Genomic DNA, 19,415 nt, shown 5'->3' on the forward strand with positions numbered 1-19,415 from the left:
CCTCACACTCAGAAATCCTCAGCCCCGTGCAGTGCAGTCTATCCTCCTCACACACAGAAATCCTCAGCCCCGTGCAGTGCAGTCTATCCTCCTCACACAGAGAAATCCTCAGCCCCGTGCAGTGCAGTCTATCCTCCTCACACACAGAAATCCTCAGCCCTGTGCAGTGCAGTCTATCCTCCTCACACACAGAAATCCTCAGCCCCGTGCAGTGCAGTCTATCCTCCTCACACACAGAAATCCTCAGCCCCGTGCAGTGCAGTCTATCCTCCTCACACACAGAAATCCTCAGCCCCGTGCAGTGCAGTCTATCCTCCTCACACACAGAAATCCTCAGCCCCGTGCAGTGCAGTCTGTCCTCCTCACACTCAGAAATCCTCAGCCCGTGCAGTGCAGTCTATCCTCCTCACACACAGCAATCCTCAGCCCGTACACATCATTATGGAGGTGAAGGAGCTCTGCACGGATGTCCTCTCTCCCCTCCCCCGCTCTGTGTTTTCCCCGTGCAAACTTACAGCCTCCCTGTGGTAGATGAGGTCCTGGGGAGACAGAGCAGGGGGAGGGGATGGAGCTATGTTCGGGGGATGGAGCTGTGTACCGAGCTGTGTGCGGGGGATTGAGCTGTGTACCGAGCTGTGTGCGGGGGAGGGAGCTGTGTATAGAGCTGTATTCGTCCCCGCTCTCCCCCTGCTTCTTGTGTAATGTAAGAGCCGGGGGGGGGGAAAGTGAGATTTCTGAACCCAAGGGGTGTGGCTTATGTCCTGCAGACGTGCAATCTCAGCCTCTGCCTTCGCTCCTCCCCGCTCCTCCCTGCTCTAGCTTCGGAAAACTTCGCAGGGGGAGTGAAGCAATCCCCCGGCGCATTATGGGCATTTGTGACGTAGCGTCGACCAAGATGGCGGCTCCATGGAGAATAATAGGTCGACGCTACGTGAGTTAGGGGACCAGGAGGTGACTTCCGGTGGTGGCATAGCGGAGAAACGGGACCAGCCAGGTAATGGATCCCATTTAGAAACTTATATAGCTTGTTTTATTATTACATTTGGGCCCTAATTTGCTAGCGCTGCAGTTGTCCTTTAATAGGGATAGGCTTCATAGGAAGAAAAAAACATACACCATTGAATTGCATGTTGACTAATGCCAGAAGTCTGCCTAATAAAACAGAGGAACTGGAGTGGTTGATGTCGGAGAAAAATTATGACATAGTGGGTATAACAGAGACTTGGCTGGACGATGAAGACTTCCAAGGGGGTGGGTTTCAACAGCGCTGATCAGGAACAGGCACATCAGGTAAAGCAGAAAGATTTATTGGATAAAAGAATGCAAAGCTTTTCACCGCACGTTCACGGTTTCATCAGGCATGACAAGTAAGGTTAGAGGTGGATCTTATATATTAGGTCTTATTAACCCTTTCATAGGTCTATTACTTCTCAGAAAATATAATTATTACACAAGTTCTACCTATATACTAAACAGATACTTGCAAGGAAAATCTATAGTTATATACATGTACCATATATACTTGAGTATTAGCTGTTCCGAATATAAGCCGAGGGCCCTAATTTCACCCCAAAAACCTAGGAAAACGTATTGACTCGAGTATAAGCCTAGGGTGGGAAATACATCATCCCCCCTGTCATCATCCATCATCCCCCCCTGTCATCATCCATCATCCCCCCTGTCAATATCCCCCCTGTCATCATCCAGACCCCCCTGTCAATATCCCCCCTGTCCATGTGACCCCCTGTCATCATCCAGACCCCCCTTTCGTTTTCTTCTCACCTCCCCAGTTGTTGTTCTAGTAGCTGCAGGGACCGTCCAGAGAGGGTGAGCTGGGCCGTCCATCTTCACAGCAGGGACTGTCCGCATTCTGGTGGGAGGGTGAGCCGGAAAAGGCCGTCCATCTTCACCGAGAGGCCTTCTTCTCTGCTCCGGGCCATCCTCAGGACTAGTGACGCTGCATTGACGCCACCACGCATGGACGTCCGTGCGCAGCAGATGTCTGTGCTTAGGGACACCCCTGACGTCACATGTCTGCCCAGCATGGACATCCTTGCATGGGAGCATCAATGCAGCATCACTAGTCCGGGGACAGCGCGGAGCAGAGAAGAGTGCCTCCCGGTTAAGATGGACGGCCCAGACCAGCTCACCTTCCCCACTGGAATGCAGATAGTCCCTGCAGTGAAGATGGACGGCCCGAAGCGGAGAAGAGTGCCTCCCGGTTAAGGTGGACGGCCCAGACCAGCTCACCCTCCCCACCGGAATGCGGAAGGTCCCTGCAATGAAGATGGATGGTCCGGCCCACCCCATAACTCCCCCCCCCCCACCGGTATGCCTAAAGCAATATATTTTTTTGTTCACTCGAGTATAAGCCGAGGGGGCTGAAAAACTCGGCTTATACTCGAGTATATACGATATCTATAAAATATATATACCAAATATATAGAGAATCAAAAATATGTAAAAAACATACATATAGAATATATACCTATTAAATAGAAAGAAAATATAAATACATGAATGCATATAAAAGCATGGCAGTATAGCGGATGCACATATCTATGACTATAACAGATGTATTTTTATCCCACTAAACGAGATCAAAAACAGTTGGGTAGATCTATAAAGATGATCTGGCTATATATCAAATCCATTATCCATATGGTTTATTTTATAATGAATATTCTTTAAAACAAGACTTCAGAAAAAATAATAATGAAAGAAAAACACATAACTCTATACGCATCCAAACACATAACTCTACGCGCGTCCAGACATTGACGTAGAAATAATCCAAAATAAGAAATGAAATAAAATAGCTATACAAAAAACTATAAGATATGAACCCACAAAAAGGACCCAAAAAACGTGAAATCAGTAAATATCACAATATCGCTGCATGTGAATAGAGACCCAGGATCAATTTTAACACACATTTTCAATCATCTCATTAAGTCCCTGAGTTATCAACGTTTGTGGATCCAAAAAAAAAAAAGATTTATAATTAAAGATTGTGTCAATTGTGCCACACAATGGCCCTCATTTACTAAGAGTGGAGTGTAGGTTTCTTTGTGGGTTTTAATTCCCTACAATTTATTTTCCATAGTATTTACTAAGGTTTCGCTACATTTTCCACTTTCCCTCCCCTTTTTAAATTTTTTTTAATTTTTTATATACACATACTCTGATCTGTAGGGTTTTCCTCAGCTCAAATCCACCACATTTTCTGTGGAAACCTTAGTAAATATGTTGGGCTTTTGTGAAAAAGTCTGGAACAAGCCCCTTTTAGGAGACCACGCCCCTTTCCCCGGCGGTCAAGCCCCTTTTTCGGGTTTTCTTAGCAAAATGGAGAATTAGTCGGGTTTTTTTTTCGATTCTGGCGCAAATTCTGGCGCAGACAGAATTTCTGGCGCAATGCGACAGAATCTGGCGCACAACCCGACAAAACATGTCAGGTTTGCAATAGTAAATGAGGGCCAATATGCAATCTACCTTTTATCCTGCAGTTGCTGTTTGCAATACGTGGGACACACTGTACAGATGGTGCGTTCCCGTATGTGCAAACATAGATCAAATATAAAAAATAATTTTATAATGCACAGTGTCTCACGGCATTATTCGGTGGTACATAAAAATGATATAGATTCTCTATGTCTAATTATCCTTGAACAAATCCCAGAAGATTGCCCTAATAGTTTTCAACGTTTAATTAATCGTGAATCGTTTTGGATCCATAAACTAGCAACACTGATCCCTCAGGGACTTAATGAGATGATCGAAAATGTGCGTTATAATTGATCCTGGTTCTCTATTCACATGCAAAGATATTGTGATATTTACCGATTTTACATTTTTTGGGTCCTTTTTGTGGGTTCATATGTTATAGTTTTTTGTATAGCTATTTTATTTCATTTCTTATTTTGGATTATTTCTATGTCAATGTCTGGACGCGCATAGAGTTCTGTGTTTGGATGCACATAGAGTTATGTGTTTTTATTTCATTATAATTTTTTCTGAAGTCTTCTTTTAAAGAATATTCATTATAAAATAAACCATATGAATAATGGATTTAATGTATAGACAGATCATCTTTATAGATCTACCCACCTCTTTTTGATCTGGTTTAGTGGGATAAAAATACATCTGATAGCTTTATGCATATATATGCGCGTCCGCCATACCGTCATACTTTTATATGCATTCATGTATTTATATTTTCTTTCTATTTAATAGATATATATTCTATGTGTTTGTTTTTTACACATTTTATTCTCTATATATTTTGTATATATATATGTTATAGATAAATGTATATAACTAGAAAAAAAACAGATAGAGCAGCACTTCAATAGAGTAAACCAGTAGGGGTGCACGTCGGTCTCTGGGACCCTGGTCCTGGATCCAATTCACAGCATGAAAAGAAGGGATGACCCCAGCACTCCAATACGTAAAACAGAAGTGTCTTTATTCCATGAACAAAACTTGGTGCGACGTTTCTGTGTCCTCACAACACCATTCTCAAGCTAACAATAGTGATCTTTACAAAGTTTATATAGGATGAATCATGTCAAAGTTAATTACAAACAATTAAAAGTGTATACAAAATATTAAAGTGCAAACAGTGCATCTCATTACTATTCCTTTATTTTGTATGAGATACACTGTTTGAACGTTAATATTTTGAATATACTTTTAATTGTTTGTAATTAACTTTGACATGATTCACCCTATGTCACCAAAGATATATATAACCCTACATGTATAGTAGGTAAGGGTACGTATTTAAACCTCTAACACCAAAAAGAGAACCATACCACAACAACCAAAAAGTAAGAAAGTAATAGGATGTAAAAAATAAACTTTATTAATGCAATTTAATGAAGAAAATAATAAAAGATAAAATTAAAACAAAGAAGCAGTAGCAATAAATAGGCACAAAGATGTAGGACAATGGTAGGACCCAAGTACATAAAAATATACAAGTATAAAGAGTACATGCCACAGTGGCTGGTAGGGTACAAGAATAATACCTCCCAAAAGTATACAATAAAGGGTGCCAAACCATACCTACACCTGAACCCCTTTCTTACTTTTTTGTTGTTGTGGTATGGTTCTCTTTTTGGTGTTAGATGATTCACCCTATATATACTTTGTAAAGATCACTATTGTTAGCTTGAGAATGGAGTTGTGAGGACACCAAAACGTTGCACCAAGTTTTGTTCATGGAATAAAGACACTTTTCTTTTTTAAATGTATTTAACTATAGATTTTCCTTTGCAAGTATCTGTTTAGTATATAGGTAGAACTTGTGTGATACTTCTATTATCTGAGAAGTAATAGACCTATGAAAGGATTAATAAGACCTAGTATATAAGATCCTCCTCCAACCTTACTTGTAGTGCCTGATGAAACAGTGCAAGTGCAGTGAAACGCTTTGCATTCTTTTATCCAATAAATCTTTCTACTTTACCTGACGTGTCTGTTCCTGGTCAGCGCCATTGAAACCCATCTCCTCCTTTGAAGTCTTTACCTGCTATTGTTTGATTGGTTGGGGAGGCTGAAGACCTGGTCTCATTGCTCATCCACGCTGACCATTGTTGTGTGTGATCTCATACAACCCCCTATGGTAAGAGCTCCTATTCACATTGGTGGATTTCCTATAGGCGGTTTTATGCTATGGAGCGCTCTTCCATTCTTTTTTAGTTTTCTTTTTTGGTTGGACGATAGCTGTGACTGATCGGTCAACATAAAGGGTTATAGTCTATTCAGGAAGGATCAGACAAAACGGAAAGGGGGAGGAGTTTGTCTTTATGTGAAATCGAGTCTGAAGGATATATGTAAGGGAAACGATAATGTGGAGTCATTATGGGTAGAAATCTATGGAGATAAAGATAAAAAATTCTGATAGGGGTTTGCAATAAGCCACCGAACATAATGAAAGAGGCAGAAGATCAATTAATGAGGCAAATAAACAAGGCAGCAAATCAGAATGAGATGATAATAATGGGGAACTTTAACTATCCTGATATAAACTGGGAGACTGAGACCTGTGAATCTGTGAAGCAAACAGGTTTCTGACTATAGCTAAAGACAATTATCTGTCCCAAATGGTGCAGGGCCCAACCAGAGGGGTCGCCCTAATAGACTTAATATTAACCAACAGACTTGACAGAGTAACCAATGTACAAGTAGAAGGACACCTAGGAAATAGTGATCATAATAAATATCTTAAAATATCTTAAACTCTCACTGTAAGATGTACATACCTTTTGGGAATAAAATGGTCAGAAATATAAGAAAACCAATATGGATGAATAAAAATTTTAAGGGGGCAATAAACAACAAAAATAAAGCATTTAAACTACTAAAATAGGACAGCAGTGAAGAAGCATTAAAAAGCTATAGAGAAAAATTTAAAATATGTAAAAACGATAAAGAAGACATTATAAACGGGGATCAGGAGAAAGCTAATATATTAAACAAATTCTTCTCCACTGTATTCACAGAGGAAAATGAAATTCCAGGTGAAATACAACTCCCCATTACAGGTCACCTGTCTAACCCAGGAAGAAGTACAGTGCCGCCTACAAAAAATCTAAACAGACAAATCACCAGGTCCAGATGGCATTCACCCCCGTGTTCTAAAGGAATAAAGTTATGTAATAGACAGACCCCTATTATTAATATTCAAGGACTCTATAGTAACAGGGACTGTTCCCCAGGACTAGTGCATGGCAAATGTGGTGCCAATATTTAAAAAGGGGACAAAAGGTGACCCCGGCAATTATAGACCTGTTAGTTTAACCTCTGTTGTATGTAAATTGTTTGAGGCTTTTCTAAGAGATGCTATTTTGGAGAATCTTGATAAAAATAAATGTATGACTCCATATCAGCATGGATTTATGAGGGATTGGTCCTGTCAATCTAACCTGATCAGCTTTTATGAGGAGGTGAGCTCCAGACTGGACGAGGGAGAATCGCTGGATGTCGTATATCTGGATTTTTCCAAAGCATTTGATACGGTGCCACATGAAAGGTTGGTGCATAAAATGAGAATGCGCCGACTGGGGGAAAATGTGTGCAAGTGGGTAAGTAACTGGCTCAGTGATAGGAAACAGAGGGTGGTTATTATTGGTACTGATTGCGTTACTGTTACTAGTGGGGTACCACAGGGGTCAGTCTTGGATCCAGTTCTATTTAATATATTCATTAATCCCTTGCTGCAAAACGCTGTTTATAAACGGTGCTGCGGCACGGCAAGGTGATGAAAAAAGCTCAGGAGCTGAGCTCGCATCAGCAGCCAGAACCCATGGCTAATGCTGGATATCGCCGTTCAGGCAAATGTCCGGCATTAACTCTTTAGATGCGGCAATCAAAGGTGATCTCCGCGTCTAAAGTGAAAGTGAAAGCTTCCCGGCCGCTCAGTCGTGATGTCCCGATCAGCTAGGACGCATCAGTAGGGCGCCTTACCTGCCTCCTGCGTGTCCGATTGGTGACTGATTGCTCCAAGCCTTAAATCCAGGCTTGAGCAATCGACCGCCAATAACACTGATCAATGCAATACAATGCATTGCAATGATTGAATCAATGTACTGCATGTTATAGTTCCCTATGGGGGCTAAAACATTGCAAAAAAACTGCAAAATTGTAACAAAAACTTCAGATCATGTTGCAAAAAATGAGCCCGCACACTGCCCCGTATGTGGAAAAATTAAAAAGTTATAGTGGTCAGAAGATGACAATTTTAAACGTATTAATTTTCGTGTATATAGTTATGATTTTTTCCAGAAGTACGACAAAATCAAACCTATATAAGTAGGGCATCATTTTAATCGTATGGACCTACAGAATATAAATAAGGAGTCATCTTTACCGAACAAATGTGCTGTGTAGAAACGGAAGCCCCCAAAATGTACAAAATGGCATTTTTTTCTTACATTTTCTTTGCACAATGATTATTTTGGGTTTTGCCGTAGATTTTTGGGTAAAATGACTGATGTCATTACAAAGTAGAATTTGTAGCGCAAAAAATAAGCCATCATATGGATTTGTAGGGGCAAAATTTTAAGGGTTATGATTTTTAAAATATAAGAAAAAAAAACAAAGTGCAAAAACTGAAAAACGCTATGTCCTTAAAGTGGTACTCCCGTGGAAAACTTTTTTTTTTAATCAACTGGTGCCAAAAATGTAAACATATTTGTAAATTACTTCTATTAAAAAATCTTAATCCTTCCAGTACTTATTAGCTGCTAAATACTACAGATGAAATGGTTTTCTTTTTGGAAAACAGAGCTCTCTGCTGACATCATGACCACAGTGCTCTCTGCTGACATCTGCTGTCCATTTTAAGAACTGTCCAGAGTTGAAGAAAATCCCCGTAGCAAACATATACTGCTCTGGACAGTTCCAAAAATGGACAGAGATGTCAGCAGAGAGCACTGTGGTCATGATGTAAGCAGAGAGCTCTGTGTTTCAAAATGAACACCATTTCCTCTGTCCTACTAAAAAGTACTGGAAAGATTAAGATTTTTTAATTGAAGTAATTTACAAATTCGTTTAACTTTCTGGCACCAGTTCATAAAAAAAAAAAAGTTTTCCACAGGAGTACCCCTTTAAGTTAATGACCTTGTAGAGGGTTTGAATTGTAAAGTATCAATCTTTGCAAATGATACTAAACTCTGTAAAGAGGTAAACACAATAGAGGATATTGCACTCTTACAAATGGCTCTGGATAGGTTGGAGGTTTGGGCTGGGAAGTGGCAGATGAGGTTCAACACTGATAAATGTAAGGTAATGCACATGGGGAGGAAAAATCTCGGCTGGAATTATGTGATAAATGGGAGAACACTTGGGTCGACTGACGTGGAAAAGGACTTGGGAGTCTTAGTTAACAGTAAATTTAGCTGTGGTGACCAGTGTCGGGCAGCTGCTGCCAAGACAAATAAAATCATGGGGTGCATCAATAAGGGCATAGATGCCCATGACAAGGAAATAATTCTACCACTGTACAAATCACTAGTCAGACCACACATAGAATACTGTGTACAGTACTGGGCACCAGTGTACAAGAAAGATATAGTTGAGCTGGAGAGGGTTCAAAGACGGGCAACCAGAGTAATACGGGGAATGGGAGGAATACAGTACCCAGAAAGATTATCAGTATTAGGGTTATTTAGTTTAGAAAAAAGACGGCTTAAGGGAGACCTAATAACTATGTATAAATATATCAGGGGACTGTACTGAGATCTCTCCCATGATCTATTTATACCCAGGACTGTATCTATAACAAGGGGGCATCCTCCACGTTTAGAGGAAAGAAGATTTCTACACCAGCACAGACGGGGGTTCTTTACTGTAAGAGCAGTGAGACTGTGGAACTCCCTGCCTGAGGAGGTGGTCATGGTTAAAGAATTTAAAATGGGTCTGGATGTATTTTTGGAGAATCATAACATTACAGGCTATGGATTCTAGATCTATAGGGACAGAAGTTTGATCCGGGGATCTATTCTGATTTGGATATTTGGAGTCAGGAAGGAAATTTTACCTCGAGTATGAGGGATTTTTTACCATTCCTCTGGATAAACTCAGTAGGGACTCATTATGGTTATAGGTTGAACTTGATGGACTCTGGTCTTTTTCAACCTTATGAGCTATGTTACTTTAGGTAGCAGTTTCCCCACATTAGGTAGCATAGCCTCCCCTCCCCAACACACAGACACACACAGACACACACAGATAGACACAGAGACACAGACACACTCACCTGGCCTGCGCAGCGCTTCTCCTCTTTGGCGGTGGCCTGACAAGTGACGTCCTTCTGCGCGGGTCTGAGGAGGGACATCACTTGTGCGACGCCCGTCGTCAGACACGCAGGCTCACTGTGTTAAAGGAGAACTACGGGATTGAAAAATGTATCCCCTATCCTGTACGGGGCCCCGGCTCTCTAGTTAGAGAGGGCGTGTTGACCACCGCACGAAGCAGCGGCCGACACGCCCCCTCCATACACTGCTTTGGGAGAGCCAGAAATTGCCGAAGCAGCGCTTCGGCTCTACCATAGCAGTAAATGGAGGGCGCGTGTCAGCCGCCGCCTCGTGGGGTGGTCGACACGCGCTCTCTATGCAGAGAGCCGTGGCCCCGTACGGGAGATCGTGGGGGGCCCAAGCGGTCAGACCCCCGCGATCTGAAACTTATCGCCTATCCTTAGGATAGGGGATACATTTTTCAATCCCGTAGTTCTCCTTTAAAATAACAGTGGCAGCAGCAGCGCAACGGCAGGGCCGGCCTGACCATGGACCCAGGTGGCAAAAAAAGTGCCGCCCCTGAAAAACTGCCGCCTGGGACCATGGTCCCACCAGTTCCCAAGGTAGGGCCGGCCCTGGGTAAACACAAGGTATATACAAGAACCTTAGCAAAAAAAATCCTTAGCTGCTTCTTTGAACTTTCTGCTACTTGACTGGAGTGGAAAAATGTGACTTTAGATAAAAATCAATGATCTTCCAGAGAGAATCCTGTCCGGACTAGCAGTGAGCTGACTCTTGTTCTTTTTTGTCAGAACTTGCTAGAAATAAAAGTACAAGGCAACAAAAGAACCACATTGGCATTCTTACCTTCATCATAAGCACCACAGTGTTGAGGGCAATCATAGCCATGATGGTGTATTCAAATGATGGAGAGACCACAAAATGCCACACGCGGTACTGAAACGTATGGCGGTTCTGCGGCATGTAGCGGGTAAGAGGCTTGGCACTTATAGCAAAGTCGATGCAGGCTCTCTACGAAACAAGGTTACACATTTCTCAGCACAAAGAGAATAACATATTCCTATAATGCTATTGCACAGTCCTTTCAGCAGCCATAGTGTTATGTCCATCACTACACTATGATTCACATAGCATCTGTGGGATATTCATTAACCTCGAATACATGTTTCGGACCACAGTGTATCTAAATTTAGAATTGAAAGCGTGAGCGTTTATTTGTATTATCCATCTTTTTCTTTTCATGCAACCCAAATGTGTTCAGTGCGGGTTAGTTCTAGCATGCTGGCTCTTATTGGCATGGACTGTAATATAACAAAATATAGTCCCAGGAGCAAAATTCACTTGAGAAGGGAAATATACTGCAGAAAATAAACTTTACCAAAAAATCATGTGGCCCAGTAAAGACCAAGTCCTTCCTAACAAAGCCTTATACTTTATTAGCTTCCCTTTTAAAAGTACAGGTCTAACAACAGAACAAAACTCAGTAGTTTTTATTCTTATTGTGCACATTATTGATGCTTTATATGCACTTAATATTAAATATGTGTTGGAATCCAGATTTCAAACCAATGGTTGAAAAACTCTTTTTTTCATTCAAAACCCCACAATGTTTCCCCATAAAAACAGCTTATTCAGAGGTTTGGGACAGAATGTAAATAGCAACACTTTATGGTTAGACCAACGCTTTTTAAACTGAAGTTAATAAATTACACCATAGGGCTTTAGTAAACACTTGATAGGAAGGACTGGTTCTTTACAGGGCCACACTCTTTTGGTAAAGTTTATTTGCTGCGACTCTACATTTCTAGCAGGAAATACTACAAACCATGAGTATCCAAGCAGTGGGAAAAAGTTTTTTTTTTTTTTTTATCACAATATGGCTGTACACTTGGGGTAACATTTATCAAAACCTGTGCAGAGTTAAAGTTTATTTAAAAAAAAAAAAAAGAACTTCCTGTGGAGCATACAGCAGCTGATAAGTACTGGAAGGATTAAGATTTACATATACAGTCATTGCCGTAAAAGTTGGCATCCCTGAAATTTTTCAAGAAAATTAAGTATTTCTCACAGAAAAGGATTGCAGTAACACATGTTTTGCTATACACATGTTTATTCCCTTTGTGTGTATTGGAACTAAACCAAAAAATGGGAGGAAAAAAAGTAAATTGGACATAATGTCAAACCAAACTCCAAAAATGGGCTGGACAAAATTATTGGCACCCTTAACTTAATATTTGGTTGCACACCCTTTGGAAAAAAATAACTGAAATCAGTCGCTTCCTATAACCATCAATAAACTTCTTACACCTATCAGTCGGAATTTTGGACCACTCTTACTTTGCAAACTGCTCCAGGTCTCTCTTATTGGAAGGCACCTTTTCCCAACAGAAATTTTAAGATCTCTCCACAGGTGCTCAATGGGATTTAGATCTGGACTCGTTGCTGCCACTTCAGAACTCTCCAGTGCTTTGTTGCCATCCATTTCTGGGGGCTTTTTGACGTATGTTTGGTGTCATTGTCCTGCTGGAAGACCCAAGATCTCTGACGCAAACCCAGCTTTATGACACAGGGCTGTACAGTGTGACCCAAAATCCGTTGGTAATCCTCTGATTTCATGATGCCTTGCACACATTCAAGGCACCCAGTGCCAGAGGCAGCAAAACAACCCCAAAACATCATTGAACTTCCATCATATTTCACTGTAGGTACTGTGTTCTTTCTTTTGTAGGCCTGATTCCATTTGTGGTAAACAGTAGAATGATGTGCTTTACCAAAGAGCTCTATCTAGGTCTAATCTGTCCACAAGACTTTTTCCCAGAAGGATTTTGGCTTAATCAAGTTTATGTTGGCAAAATCTAGTCTTGCTTTTTTATGTCTCTGTGTCAGCAGTGGGGTCTTCTTAGGTCTCCTGCCATAGCATTTCATTTCATTTAAATGTCGCGCTGACATTGACGCTCCCTGAGCCTGCAGGACAGCTTGAATATCTTTGGGACTTGTGTGGGGCTGCTTATCCACCATCTGGACTATCCTGCGTTGACACCTTTCATCAATTTTTCTCTTCCATCCACGCCCAGGAACATGGGTTGCAAACTTCTTGATAATGTGAATTCAGGTAGAAGACAGACATGGTGCACATCTACAATCTTGCACAATGATCTAATTGCTTCTCAGCATAATTTCAAAAACTAACAGGTTGTTAGTATATATACGTTTTGATCAAAAAGTACAAAGCCCACTCGCCACTTCAAGGCCACCTATTTAGAGTGGGTACCTAACGTCCCTAGCATAAAATGGCGTAGCACTGGGCGGCGACCAACACCGCCGCGACACCAGTGTCCACAGGGGGATAGACCCACTGGCAGAGCGGCCCCAATGCCACTCAAACCAGTCCATGGGTCGCACCACCCCGCAGACACGGCGCCACGGCAACTTCTTGATAATGTTGCACACTGTGGACAAAGGCAAACCTAGATCTCTGGAGATGGACTTGTAACCTTGAGATTGTTGATATTTTTCCACAATTTTGGTCCTCAGGCAGCTCTTTTCTTCTCTTTCTGTTGTCCATGCTTAGTGTGGCACACACAGACACACAATGCAAAGGCTAAGTGAACTTCTCTCCTTTTTATCTGCTTTCAGGTGTGAGTTTTACATTGCCCACAACTGTTACTTGTCCCAGGTGAGTTTAAAGGAGCATCACATGCTTGAAACAATCTTATGTATCCACAATTTTGAAAGGGTGCAAATAATTTTGTCCAGCCCATTTTTGGAGTTTGCTGTGACATTATGTCCAATTTGCTTTTTTCCCCTCCCTTTTTTGGTTTAGTTCCAATACACACAAAGGGAATAAACATGTGTACAGCAAAATATGTGTTACTGCAATCCTTTTCTGTCAGAAATACTTAATTTTCTTGAAAAATGTCAGGGTTGCCAACATTTATGGCCATGACTGTAGAAGTAATTTACAAATCTGTTTAACTTTCTGGCACCAGTTTATTTAAAAAAATAAAATAAAATGTTTTCCAGCGGAGTACCCCTTTAAGGCTAAAAATGTGATGTAAAGATGCCCCAAACTACTGAACATGTATGGCCACCAGCTCTGGACACATTAGGTGGAAAATCAAAGAATACTAGTGGGGGGGGGGGGGGTTAATAAAAAGAGTGTAAAAGTAATATCTAGCACAGGAGCATTATTAATTAATAATGTCAACTAAAATACTGTCATGGGACGAGCCCTTTAAAATAGAGGTTAAATTGAGTAATTTTCTATAGAGAAAAATCTTTTATTCGTTCAATTTCTGAGAGTTCAAATCTTTCCATGCTATATTTCTATTGCGTTTTAGTCCTTGATATACGAAATATGTGAGACTTCTTTAATTAAAGGTGTACTTTGGGAAATATAAAAATGTTGAAAATTTTCAGAGCTAGATTAGATAAGCCTCACCTCATTCTTTTCAAGCCGACATTCCTCCATCATCTTATCTCCTTGCTCCTGAAAGGTGATGATGATAAGAGCCACAAAAATATTGACAAAAAAGAAAGGGAAAACTACAAAGTAGACGACGTAGAAAATGGACATCTCCATGCGGTTGCTCCGGCTTGGGCCTCGATCTTCTTCAGTCACATCCACAGAATGCTGCAGAACTCTAGGGGTCAGAGGAAAAAATGAAAACACGTCCCGGAGAAACATGGCTCCTCATCATCGTGCAATAGGCATAGGTAGTCATAGGCAAAATACTCACTGAGGCCATCCCTCCCCTGTGGACACTGTGAAGAGGGTAAGCAGGGCCCATATGATGTTGTCATAGTGGAACTCATGTCTCTTCCACTCTCTCCGTTTTACTTCCATCTTGTTTTTCTCATGGTCTATGTAACTTCCTCTAGGGGATAAAAAAAAAAACAGGGTGTCAAGCATTTCTTATGCACAGTATAGGGCAGTGGTCTCCAAACTGTGGACCACCATGTGTTGCAACACAACAACTTCAAGTATGGTCCGGACAGCAAACAGCTGTCTGGGGTCATGCAGGAAGTTGTAGTTTTGCAACACCTAAAGGGCCACAGTAGAAAGAACACTGGTATAGGATGTCTCAAAACAGTACAAGGGGTTATCCAGCAATATAAAAACACAACTGTTTTCCTCCAGAAATCCTGTCATCAGTTTGTGAATGATATTGCCATTAAATTAAAGTCTTAAATACCACAAACAACCAGTGAGCAGGTGTGGCACTGTTTCTGCAAGGTAGGGGCCATGTTTTTCTTATCTTGGATAATATATATATATATATATATATATATATATATATATATATATTATTACAGTTAAAACTAGTTTTTAGTTAAAACTGGTTTTCCCTAGTGAAAACTAGTTTTGACTAAACGCCTTTGTGAAAACTTTGAAAACTAGTATTCACTGCTTTTCCCCAGTGAAAACTAGTTTTGACTGAATGTCTCTGTGAAAACTAGAATTGACTGCTGGAAACAGTTTGAACTGAGTCAGTTTTGTTAAAACTATTTTCTCTACTTTAAACCAGTTTCAATTGACATTCATTGGCAGTAAATTCTAGTTTGTGCAAAGGCGTTCAGTAAATATTCTAGTTTGTACGAAGGTCGTTCAGTAAATATTCTAGTATTTAAGAAGGCGTTTAGCAAAAACTGATGTTTCAACAAAGGCGTTCAGTAAAAACTGATTTTAACTAGGAAAAAAAGTCAATTCTAGTTTTCACAAAGGCATTCAGTCATAATTAGTTTTCACTGGGGAAGATCAGTAGCAGTCAATTCTAGTTTTCACAAAGGCATTTAGTCAAAACTAGTTTTCATTAGAGAAAACCAGTTTTAACTGAAAACTAGTATATATATATATATATATATATATATATATATATATATATATATATATATCTATATATATTACTTTCTGTGTACAACTATAGTTTAGTTGTGTCCCCTAAAAATAAGCCAACACAGTCATAAGTGTGTAAATGTGTAAGCGCAAATGTCCAAATTGGGCCCAATTGGCCATTTTCCCTCACCAGGTGCCATGTGACTCCTTAGAGTAACAAGGTCTCAGATGTGAATGTCTTAAATTTGGGTGTTATCACTTTCACATTCTCTAATACTGGCCACTGGAAATCAAACATGGCACATCATGGCAAAGAACTCTAGACTTTAGATGACCCCCTCTTGGCTTAAGGCTGTCCGGGTATGCTGGGAGTTGTAGCATCGGGAGGTTCACAGTTTGGAGACCACTAAAAGTATGATTTAAGAAGTGTGCTTCCTAAGACCATAAAAAATGTAATCTCCGGCCTTGTTCCTGTGTTTAACTTCACAGCATGAATGCTGTCTCTGGTCTGCCCTTGTCATGATGTGCAGTAGACAGACAGTAATAGAATGATCCATTGATGTGAGCATTATGTATCTGAATTTCCTTGTGCATTTCTGGTTGCATTGAGAAGGAGGAACACATCCCTAGAGACACATTAATTCTCAAGACGTACATGCATTCTTTCTCTGTATCCTTTGAGCTGTCTGTGCAATAGAAGAACTTGCCCTTGAAGAGTTGAACAGCGATGACAGCGAATATAAACATGAAGAGTTTGTACACGATGAGGATGTTAAAGACGTTCTTCAAAGAGGTAACCACACAATCAAACACTGCCTGGGGAGAAGATCACACATTCAGTTTTCTTGTCCAATAGTCAAAGGAAGAACATAGGAACCACCCACTAAAAAGTAGATATTATTTACCATTACATACAGTTGTATACTAACATACATGCAGACTATAGGGCCCATTCACACTATGGATTTTACAAGAAGAATTCCCCTTGGTAAACACTGTGCAGCAACCTCCAATTGTTCTCCACTTGTTAACACTACAGAGGATAGTGATGAGTGGCAGGGGCTATATTCGATTTGCGATATTTCGAGAATATATGGACGAATATTCGTCCTATCTTCGCGAAATCTGCATATTCGCTATGTTCATTCACCTTTTTTCCATGCGAAAATTGTAATGAAATTCGTATAGTGTGCACGCGCAATAATATCTTTAAACTAACTATACCCTACACTAGAACCTATCTGCTAAACTAACCTACTTTTATCTAACATTAACTATCCATTCAGTATATAATTTGATTTGATTTAAAAAAAAAAAAAAAAGCACAGCACAACACAGACAGTGTTCAATCTCCTCTCACAACCACATGAAACTGGGGAAAAAAACATTGCTGGGAAGAATCTTATATAGTGAAGGGGTGGGACAACTTTCCTATTGGGTGCTAGGGATGTTGCTAACTTCTGACAACTGTATTTGCATCATTCTCAATGGCCTACAAGCTAAAAGAAGGGAGGGATCAGTGTCCTCTGGAAGTGCTGATATTTGCAAATATTTGCATATTTGCAGATACGAAATATTCGCGCTCCATTCTGACTCACTCAATAAATATTATTGGAGCCTTCTTTGGACCACAAGCTGGAGGCAGGGAGGGATGATCATTTTTTATTTTTTTACACAGTACACATCATTGTTGTGATGTGCGCTGTGAAGGAAGAAAAAACTAAACGAATATTCGGCATTATGAATATAAAGCAGTATATTCTAAATATTCAGGAAATCACTAAGTGACAATATTCACGGTAAAAATTAGCATTTCAAATATTTGTGCTCAACACTAATAGAGGAATGTGACCACAAAAGAAAAGAAAATCTGGCACAGCCACTGTACGTCCTATTCCAATCTTGCCTCTAATGGTATAGCCAGTGCTAGTATATAATGGAAAGGTATGCTGTTGATGGAGGTGCTACACGCATGAAAAAATGAATGAACAACGCAAACACTGAAGAGAAAGGTGCGGGCAACTCACCCGTTAGATTAATAGCAGCAGGATGCTTCAGTTCACGTCCATTCGGTGAACAAGCAGGGAGGCAGTAGATGGAAACGGGGGAATCAGGTGTCGGGCCACAGCTGTATCACACCGTTAGGTGCTTCATCAGGCCCCTGACGAAGAGGTCTGACGAAGCACCTAACGGTGTGATACGGCTGTGGCCCGACACCTGATTCCCCCGTTTCCATCTACCACCTCCCTGCTTGTTCACTGAATGGACGTGAAGTGAAGCATCCTGCTACTATTAATCTAATGGGTGAGTTGCTATGCACCTTTCTCTTCAGTGTTTGCACTAATAGAGGAAAGTCTGCTGCAGAAATGGACCCCATAAACATGTTCATTCTTTCGTTGAAATCCGTTCGGAAATGCATTGGTGTCTACTGAGGCGCCACATTTCTGAGCAGTTCCAGCTTCGGCTTTTTTTTGCCAGTGCCCGTTCCAGACGGATTCCATAGTGTGAATAGGCCCTAAGACCTTTAGTTGTCCTAAGTCAGCCTTTTTTCTAATACTATCTGGATTTGTCAAATGTGTTAAAGCTGTCAAAGCTCTGTAACAATCAATAAAGTTCTTTTAGTTTGAAAATTGTCTTTGAGCCCAACATATTTTATTGACATATGTAATAATAATAATACTTATGATCATTATTATTTATATAGAAAAGAGAAGTATCCAGCGCAGGATTGATGCAAACAGGAGCTTTATTCAATATCACATGGATAGCACAGAATAAACCAACGCGTTTCAGGTCAAGCTGGACCCTTAGTCATGGCAAGCTCCTGTTTGCATCAATTCTGCGCTGGATACTTCTCATTTCTACATGGCTACAGACTGGAGGCACTGCCGGTTAGTCCATGTGCAATGTGGGAGTGCTCAGCCAAGGTGAGCCGCCTAGTTCTCTCTTCTCCCTATTACCGGTATTTATATAGCACCAACAGATTCTGCAGCACTTTACAATTTTGGGGTAAAAATTTACACGTGTCGGACATTACAATATTACACACTAAATATAAAAATGTAAAAAAAAAACTTTGCCCAAAAAAACGCTTCATGTCAAATTTGGTGTTTTTTTTTTTTCTTTGACTTTTTGGAAAAAGTAAAAGTGGGAACACAGCCTCGGGGCTTATTTACACTCGCCTTGTATCAGACTCCCATTAATTTTAACTGCTGTGTGTACAAAAGAATTTTTGCTGTCTGGACTTGCTGGGAGTTGTAGTTTTGTAACAGCCCCCAGGCACACTGGTTGGGAAACAACTGCTCTATACTGTGCATCAAATGCTGACACATATTACAGTACAGGGTCATCCACCCCAGTCCTGCTAAACAAAACAAAACAAAAAAAAAAGCCTCCAGGATACACAAGATTTAGAGTTTATGGTTCAAGCGCAGCTACGATGGCACACTTATCATTGGAAAAAGATTCCCATTTAATGTAATCTATCCTAGGGCACAGGGTCTGGCCTGGCTTTGAAGCTGCAAGACTTTGATAAGTAATTCCTCAAATCCTTTTGTTGACACTCTCTTTCTTGTTACCTTCAGCTTTGGGAGACGCTTGATGGTTTTGAGCGGACGCAGCACTCGCAGAACGCGCAGAGACTTAATTGTTTTGATGTCCCGGCCTTTGTTAGTCCTAAGAGATATTCCGAAAGTAAATCAGAAACAATGGAAAGCAAAGAATGAAATGAGTTCTCTTCTCCTAAGACTGCCAGAAAGATTTACATCAGACACAATGCAATGACATAGTCTACATTCCCCCTGCTACGCAGAAGGACG

General features: G+C 40.7%; 1 protein-coding gene across 1 annotated transcript in view; it reads right to left on the minus strand.

Moving 5' to 3' along the window:
- The window catches only part of CACNA1E (calcium voltage-gated channel subunit alpha1 E), an 877,957-nt gene that overhangs the window by 102,905 nt on the left and 755,637 nt on the right, over positions 1 to 19,415 (minus strand). The window contains exons 28-32 of the mRNA XM_056531933.1: positions 19,176 to 19,272; positions 16,253 to 16,413; positions 14,501 to 14,638; positions 14,203 to 14,404; positions 10,608 to 10,772 (exon numbers count right to left, since the gene is read on the minus strand). Coding sequence (XP_056387908.1) covers positions 10,608 to 10,772; positions 14,203 to 14,404; positions 14,501 to 14,638; positions 16,253 to 16,413; positions 19,176 to 19,272 — 763 coding nt within the window. The remainder of the gene's footprint in view (positions 1 to 10,607; positions 10,773 to 14,202; positions 14,405 to 14,500; positions 14,639 to 16,252; positions 16,414 to 19,175; positions 19,273 to 19,415) is intronic.

The sequence above is a fragment of the Hyla sarda genome, chromosome 7 (genome assembly GCF_029499605.1).
Source record: "Hyla sarda isolate aHylSar1 chromosome 7, aHylSar1.hap1, whole genome shotgun sequence".
Taxonomy (NCBI): Eukaryota; Metazoa; Chordata; class Amphibia; order Anura; family Hylidae; genus Hyla; species Hyla sarda.